Genomic DNA, 9,305 nt, shown 5'->3' on the forward strand with positions numbered 1-9,305 from the left:
CAAAAGCTTACAACCAAAAGGATGAGGTACGTAGTTATCCTCACCGCTATCATTAATGTACCCTATGTGTGTTCACATTTCACATACAAAACATAAGGTATATCAGAGATATGGAAGTGGGAGGGGCAGATGCAGGGGATTAAAATGGAGAAGGGGGAGTGAATTTAAATAAGTAGAGGGCAATGGAAAGTGAAAAGCATATGAAAGGAAAGGGGAGAGGAGGGTGCGATAGGTAAAGAAAGAGAGGGTGGAAGATGGAGAGACAAGGGAGAATAGGCTGCCTATTAACCTTTTTCTTTCCGCGGAATTTCCATGATTTTCGCCTTTCTTATCATTATTATCATGATGAGAATGATGACGATGATGATGAGGATGGTGATGATAATGATGACGATATGATGATGATGGTGATGATGATGATGACGATGATGATGAATGATGATGATGATGATGGATGGGTATGATGATGGAGGTGATGATGAGGTGATGATGATGATGATGTGACGATGATGATGATGAAATGATGATGATTGATGATGACGATGAAATGATGGTGATGATGATGATGAGATGGTGATGATGATATGGTGATGATGATGATGACGATGATGATGATGATGATGCTGATGATGAATGATGATGTAATTAGGATGGAGGTGATGGATGATGGTGATGATGATGACGATGAGATGATGATGATGATATGGTGATGATGGTGATGTGTGGGTGAGATGTGGTGATTATGATGATATGATGATGATGTGATTGTGATGGTGATGATGATGGAGGTGATGATGATGGTGATGATGATGAATGGGGGCGATGATTGATGGTGGTGGTGATGATGTGATGATGATGAAATGATGATTGTGATGATGATGGTAATGATGAATGATGATTATGATGATGGGTGAGGGTGATGATGTGATTGATTGATGATGTGATGATGGTGATGATGATGATGATGATGAATGATGATGATGATGAGATGGGTGATGATATGGTATGCTGATGAGATGATAGGATGATGAATGATGATGATGATGATGATGATGATGATGAGGATGTGAGGATGATTATGATGCTGATGATGATGAGGAGGAGGAGGAGGAGGTGATGTGAAATGATGTGATGACTAATAAAAAAGTAAAATAATGATGATAATAGGTAATACTACCTAACTACTATTATTATGATTATTATTATTATTATTATTATTATTATTATATTATAGTAATAACAATAATCGTTATTGTTGGTGCTTTGCTGATTTTATTACCCTTATTGTTATTATTGTTTTTATCATTATTATTATTATTATTATCATTATTATAAACATTATCAATATTATTACAATCTTCATATTATTATTTTTATCATTATTTTACCCAATATTAATGATTATTATTATTGAAAAATTATATTAACTATTGTTATATTATTCTTATTATTATTATTTATTATTACATTATCTTTCTATATCATTATTCTATTATTATTATTATTATTGTTATTATTATTATTATTTTATTATTATTTTTATCATTATCATTATTAGTATCATTATCATTAGTTGTTTAGTATTATTTTTATTATTATTATTATTTTTAATTCTTCTCTTCTTCTCTTCTTCTTCTTCTTCTTATTTATTATTATTATTATTATTATTATTATTATTAACATTTCATTATTATTATTATTATTATTATTATATTATTATTCTGTATTAACATTATCATTATACTATTATCATTATTATTATTAGTCTATTATTATTATTATTATTATTAATGGATTATTATATTATTATTATTTATTAATCATATTTTTATCAATATATGTATTATTATTATTAATCATTATCATTATCATATTTTATATTATTATTATTATTATTATTATTATTATTTTATTATTATTATTATGTATTATTATCATATTATTATTATTACTATCCCATTATTATTATGATTATGATTTATTAATTTATTTGCTATTTTTTATTATTATTAATTTATTTGTGTCTATTTTTTATATTATTATTATCATTATTATCATTATATTATCATTATTATTGGTTTATTTACTATTATTATTATCATTATTATTATTATTAGCCATTATCTTATTATTAATATCATTATCATTATCTTTATATTACTACATTATTATTATCATTATGTGTGGGTGGTGTGTGTGTGTGTGTGTGTGTTGTGTGTGTTGTGGTGTGTGTGTTGTGTGTGTGTGGGTGTGTGTGTGTGTGGGTGTGTGTGCGTGGTGTGTGGGTTGTGTGTGTGGCGTGTGCGGGGTGAGTGTGGGTGTTGTTGGGTGTGTGTGGCGGTGTGCGTTGAGTGTGAGTGTGCGGTGTGTTTGGTGTGTGTGTTTGTTGTGTGTGTGTGTGTGTTGTGTGGTGTGTGGTGGTTGGGTGGGTTGGTGGTGTGTGTGTGTGTGTGTGTGTGTGTGTGTGTGTGTGTGTGTGTGTGTGTGTGTGTGTGTGTGTGTGTGTGTGTGTGTGTGTGTGTGTGTGTGTGTTTGTCCTGTGCCCCTCTTCCTGGTGTGTGTCTCCTGTGTGGTTGTGTTGTGGGTGTTAGTGTGATGGAATGTATGGTGTATTAGAATGAACATTTTGCTTTCTACAAAGATCTTGTAAGATACATCCATAACATTAAGGAACCATAATTTTCACACACAATTCCTTGAAAGTGAATGTAACTCCGTTATAAAACCATAACGATTTTTTTTTCCAAATCGGGACATTGCTCCCATTAATTAAAACACATCCGATTAGAATAAAAGAAAAATACTTCTGTAATAAAAAAATATAATCTTCTTCTAAATAATAAAGAAAATTATCTTACTTATAAAATTTCCCACAATTTTCCGCAATTCCTCTAGACTAGGAATCCCTCACGAGGCATCCCTAAACAAAGAAAAATCGTTTTTTTCCGGCCGCCCTACTTTCCAGCATTCCTGATTGGCCGGAGCTCATCCCCCTCCGCCAATCAGAACAACGCGGCTCCTTTGGTCATCTAGATAAAGTGTATCCCCTTCGAGTTTCCCGAAATCGCCCGTAATCGGAGCGAGCAGGAGCTGTTAGTCCGGTTGAATCATAATCAATATCTGACGTCTACCCTCTCACAGCGAACATGTTGAATAAGAAAGTTCAAAAACAAAAAAAAAAAAAAAAACTGAAAACAACCTGAGCTGTCCCGCCCGCTCTATCGAACAGAACAATGACAATGACAACCACACGGAACACACAAGAGTAAGTGAACGAATAACAAAGGTTTCCCTCGACCCGTGCATCTCCTTTCTCTCTCGTCGCTCGGGTCCCCTTCGGCCGCTGCTCCCCTAAGTGTTGGTTGGTCAATACGGGGAGGGGGGACTTATTTCGGCAGGTGCACACAACCTGGTTGGACGAATGGCCCGTGCCGGGAGCGTGTGGCCAGACTCTGACCCGGGGTTGGTGGGGCGCTGGGGGTTTTTCTTTGGGGGGTGGGGGGGGGGGGGGGGGGGGGGGGTGGTGTTGTTTTTTTTTTTTTGTTGGGGGAGTTTTTTTTGTGTTTGGGGGTGGGTGTGGGGAGTGGGTGGGGGGGATGGTGGGACGGGGTGGTGGCCAGAGCTCCGAGATGGGTGGCCAGGATGTCGAGGTTTTTTTTTTTATTGGCCCTCCCACCATACCCCCCCCATCCCTTCCCCTCCCCCCCCATAAAGGCTGGCCACAGGAGGGTCAGGGAAAAAACGGCTGGGGAAAAAAAAAAAAACGGGGGGGGGGGGGTGGGGGGGGGGGGGGGGGCGGGGGGGTGGGGGGGGGGGTGAGGGTTTGTTTTCCTTCCCCCTCCCCATCCATTATTGTGTTTTTTTTTTTTTTTTTTTTTTTTTTTTTGTGTTTTTTTTTTTCTCTCTCATTGGTTTGTGTTAAAAGTGCATTAATCTTCTCGGATATATTTTTTTTTTTTTTTTTTTTCCTTCTCCCTCCCCCCCCGAGGCTGAGGCTATGCAACATTTCACGGTATCACTTTCAATTTTTTTTTTTGGGGGGGGGGGATGAATTGGGGTTTCCGCCAGGCCAGTGCAATCTGTGCTGGAGTGGGGACTGCAATATGATGGTGGGGTTTTCTCAGATCAAGCTAGGGTTGGAATTGTTGATTAATGTTGATTGCAGAACCATCTTGCAATTGAAAATTCAGGTTGGACAGGTTTTTAGAAGAAGTTCACAAAAAAAAAAGCTAATAAAACAAAAAAAAAAAAAAAAAAAAAAAAAAAAAAATAAAAAAAAATGGGGTGTGTGTGGGGAAAAATCACATCTGATTCTTTCCTATATCTGTGTTTTGCATAATATGATGTATAAAATTCCCTCTCTTCACAGCCTGTTAATTCGAAACTGTGGGAATATGGAGAATAATGGTAACCTAATAATTTTTTTCTGTTCTTACGCAGGTCCGAGTTTTTTCATAAAAATATCATTTAGTTTGAGTGATAAGGAGGGATTATGGTAGAAAACCACAGTAAAAAAAACAATGGCTAATCTGATAGAAACTGATGTTTAAATGTTATTATCGAGCAAAGAGGAAAGGAAGGAGGACGTCTTCATATGGTCCTTAGCTTTTTTGTATGTTCCATTTCTATGCGAGAATAAGTTATCCGTCTCGTGTGAAATGTGAAAGTCTGTGGAGAAAGAGTGTAAAAAACGTGGTGATTAATAGGGTAAATTTTTCAGTTGTATATGATATCGTCTTTTGCATGTTCATGTAGATTTAGATGTTACTCAGAACTACTCTCTACTTCCTCAATTGTTTTTCCCTATCACGCGTCATTAGTTTCCGTAAAGTCATACCTTAAACCTCAGCCCCCAACCAAAACGCGCTGAAACCACAAAGCAACCCTCAAAACGACCCCCTGCAGAGAACACACCCAACCCAGTAAGGCAACAAATGAACCCAGCACCCCACACTGAAAACACAAATACGAAGCAGAACGGGCCAAAAAAGCATCACAACTCCCCACCACCGCCCGCACGCCCCGCCGGTAGAAGCACCCCCTCGTTCCCTACTAACAGAACCCACCCAAACCTCCCCAAAGCACACACCGAGAGACACTTGGGAACCAGCAAAGGAACCCCCCAGCCAACCCGACAACTGCCGCCACCCAACCTAACCCCCCTAATACGCCTACCTATCCAACACTCCTACACTTCCGCGGACCCGACGAGACAAGAAGCAAAACCCATAACTGGCCCTAACGCCACAAGCGCGATCGGGTACACCAAGCAGCACCGTCCCACGCCTACTCCAAACCGGAAATCACCACACCCCAACAAACCCCGCAGGCCCCCCCAAACCCAGTCCCCCCTGGCCGCCCTTAATAAACCGAGCAACACCTCAGCCTCGAAAACGCCTTGCGACCAACCCGACCCCCAACAACGCAGCGGGTTTGGGGGAATCCGGGAAATCTTTATTTTGTTGGGAGGCAAGAAATACAGAATGGATATTTTTTTGGGCCCTATTCAAGAATAATATTAGTGTAAACGATGTGAAAAGTGGGCAATGTTTTCAATATATCAAGACCCGTCCACACAGGTTTTGTATTTTCTTGTTAGATGCCTCCTTCTCTTTGTGTATATAGTATATGCTAGTATGCTAGAGCTAAGACGAATTCTGAAGTAACAATTAAAACCCTCCCCCCCCCCCTTTTTGGGATGCATTAATCTCAATATATAGGCTTTATTGCCACCAATTTTGAACATCTTGCAATGTTTTGTAAGAACAGACAAAAAGATATAATCTTTACACAATTCTAATGCCGGCCAGATGCACAAACATTTATGGTTTTGTCTCCAGTATGGAAATGACCTACCTTTAATTCAACGCCTATCATAAACCTTGAAAATGTATTTTCCATGGCTACTCCCTCCCCCCCAAATGTATGTATGCAAATAAATTTCGCGTATATTTCTTCAACGTATAGACGCGAAAACTCAATAGAGATTCTAAGTCCCCACTCCAAGTCAAAATTGGGGGGGGGGGGATTCAAAAACTCGAAGTTCCTGTCGCTGGGTTAACCCTTTGTTTTTTTGGTTTGGGGCACTGCTCGGCAGGAAAAAAACAAAAAAAAGGGCTGGTGGGAGCTCTTCCCCCGACCCAACACCCCTGGCAATCATTTTTTTCCGTTGGAAGCATGAATCGTAACAATTTGTAAATGTGCCTAAAAAAGAAATAATTATATTACAGGGGATTCCTGTTATTTGTCAAAACCCTAATTGGTTCGTAAGGTTCCACTTCTTTTGCATCTTTAGTCAGGTTTCTGAAAATTTTTTTACTCATATGTGGCAGACACGTAGAAACTACTTAGAAATAGAAATAGAAGAAGCTACATTTGTCAAAATAAGAATAATATGTATAGAATATGTTAGATAATTCTAATAATTGGAAGTTTTGTGAATACTGAGAATTAGTTTTTGGTTGGTGGATTATTCTTGTTTAATGTAATCATACACGGTTCTACTTTCCCCCATCCTCCAAAACCAGGCTAATGCTGGCAACTCCAAGCATTTTCTCAGGCATTGTTGTGATTTTTGATATATTGTTTCCCTGGAACTCCATTTTACCCCTCAGATCTAGGAATAAGCTTTGATGGCCTACGTGGTGTTGGGCCCAAAATCAATGTTATTTTTCTCTTTGTGTCTGTTATGTGCATTGTTTTGGGCGGCCCAAACAGACGCCAAAATTTTCCAGTCCAATATTTTTTTGTCATCTGATTGCATTATCCGCGGTGGTAATAGACTATTTTTTTCCCTTGCCAGACTCCATAATCATCCCTCTAGGTAGTCCATAACTCTGTGCAGTAATATATAAATAAGTAACAGTTTGTTTGTCTGTGGGGGGTATTTTTTTTTTTTTTGTTATAAAATTTTATTTCATAATATTAAATTTTCTGTAAATACGACTTGCCAGTCACGGCAGGCAGGATAAGACGTAAAAAGGAGAATAAATTCCTAGAGCATGGATATAGGGTTCTCTTTGGAGCTGGCCGTCACAGATGTACAAGTCCCATAGCACATTTATCAATGAAATAATGAAAGGAGCCTCGCCGCTTTTCGTTTCTTTTTATTTTTTTTTTTTGGGTTTCTTTTTTATTGCTGTTAGTATTTTTTTTTCTTTCTCTTTTTTTTTTTATTTGTTTTCAATTTCGTCTTCTTTTTATTTTTTTTTATTTTTATTTTTTTTTTGTTTACTTTTTTATTCCGTATCTTTCGCCTTTTTTTTGTTTTTATCTTTCCCAAAAAAGTGCTCTCAACCAAATTCTAATCACACCTTCCAAGAGGGGGGAACTATGGCACTGTACCGGGACTCATGTCTGGTCAAAAATCAAACCCCAGCCTTCAGTCAAAAAATATGTTCCCCCCCCTCCCCCCCACCTCAACAAAAAAAACAAAAATCTCAAAACTCAACCAAAAGAAACATGACAAAAGCAAGTTTCTTGGTATTTTCGACCGTCCCCCCCCCCTCCTACCTTTTTCCCCCTCGTCGCCCCCCCACCTCTCTCATCTTTCCCTCCTCCCCCCCCACCAGGTCGTCGCTCCCCCCCCCCCCCAGCCCCTCGGCGTCCCGCCCTCCTCCAGTCCGCCCCCCTCCGCACCTCGATCCTCCGTCCCCCCAGTCCGTTTCCCAGTCCAGTCCGCCCCCCCCCCCCAACCCTCAAAAAGCAATTTTTTTTTTTATGATGTAGGCTCATGGTCAAATCAAAAACAAATATAAAAAACAAACAAACACATAAAAAAAAAAAAAAAAACAAAAATCCAAACCTTCCCTTCCAAGTAATTTTTTAATTTTTTTGTGGACTCGCATCATCTGGATCGTAAAAAGGTAATATATGTTATACTTTCAAAGCTACCTTTTTGACTTCATTGGAATGTATAAAAAAAAAAAAAAAATAATATAAAATTAACATTACAGTAACATGGGGGACCATAATAAGTAGTGTTACACTACAATAAAGTCTTTAAACCATGAGTATATAATGATTTGATAAGGATAATACAGGGGATTAGCAATATTATGTATTTATAGGACACTGACGTTACTTGTTGCTCATAAAAAGGTATAACTACTTTGTCTACAAATGGTACCATAACCAAAAAAAACGTTGTGAAAAAGATATTAAAAGTCTTTGCACAAATGAATCGAGAGGGGTGTCTGCATGTTTAAGTGAATACTACAATAAAACATTATTTTACTTACTTATCAGGAAGTTGATATTTTTAGAATATTTTTTTGGATTTATGAAGATATTAATAGTACTTAGGATTTCATTAGGCTAACTAGAAGCGATAGAAGTAAAACTGGCCTTGGCATTATATGAAAAATAAAGGATATCTTAAAAAAAAAAAAAAAAAAAAAAAAAAAGAAAAAAAAAAAAAAAAAAAAAGCTTTTGTAGTTTGTAAGCATTTTTAAACATTCCTGTTTGTATAATTTGCTTCAAATGTTTTACAACTTGCAATTGGTAGGTGAATGAAATGTTTTATAAAAAAAAATAAAAAAAAATATAAAAAAAAAAAAAAAAATCCCATCAGGTGTTTCGTCCCATTTGCCTGGCGAATGGAGATCTCATGTTTTGTCTAAAAATATTGCAAGTTGGGCAGTCAGTACTCTTTTTTAGGTGGTGGCAGTGTGATGTCTATCTAGCAAATGGAGGTAGTGAAACCTCTTGATATACTGTGGTGTAGTTGAAATATTTATTGCACAACAGAAGAAAAAAAGGGGGTAAAAAAACCACCATCAAACCATAATTCCTTTTTTTTTTTTTTTTTTTTTTGCTTTTTTCTTCTTCTTCGCCCTCGCTTTTTCCCTTTCTTTTTTTTTTTCATTTTCCGTTCTTTATGATTTTGTATAATTATACCTTTACTCCTAAGAACTCTACTGCCGAAAAAAAATAATTTCAGTTTTAACCTGAACCCCTCCTGGGGGCTACAGAAAAGGATGATTCTTTCAAATTTTTGATATTTTCTATTTTAAATGGGCTTAATTTTTTTTCACACCAGAAAGTGGATATTTCATTGCCATATCTGAATACAATGTGTAGATGTAAGCAAAACCAAGGTTTAAAAAAAGTTGTTTACCACAGTTACCCCCGTTGACAGAGTCAAAAATGAGGAATTACTCTGAATATGTAGATAAAAATTAAATGACCTTTACTTTTATAAACAACCAAATATATATTTATAACTATCTAAAGATAATATTATATAGACCATAATGCTGAGTTAAGTCTCTGATACATAAGAGTCTGGTGTGTGGATTGGGGA

At 37.1% G+C, this 9,305-nt stretch overlaps 1 protein-coding gene across 1 annotated transcript; it reads left to right on the forward strand.

Moving 5' to 3' along the window:
• The first annotated feature begins 3,421 nt into the window (after nt 1-3,421).
• LOC119571522 (extensin-like) lies at nt 3,422-6,633 on the forward strand. Its single transcript, XM_037918789.1, has 3 exons — nt 3,422-3,462; nt 4,850-5,431; nt 6,615-6,633. The coding sequence occupies exons 1-3, from the start codon at nt 3,422-3,424 to the stop codon at nt 6,631-6,633; spliced, it is 642 nt and encodes a 213-aa protein (XP_037774717.1).
• Nucleotides 6,634-9,305: the final 2,672 nt, after the last annotated feature.

This window comes from Penaeus monodon, unplaced genomic scaffold (assembly GCF_015228065.2).
Source record: "Penaeus monodon isolate SGIC_2016 unplaced genomic scaffold, NSTDA_Pmon_1 PmonScaffold_666, whole genome shotgun sequence".
In the NCBI taxonomy this organism is placed as follows: Eukaryota; Metazoa; Arthropoda; class Malacostraca; order Decapoda; family Penaeidae; genus Penaeus; species Penaeus monodon.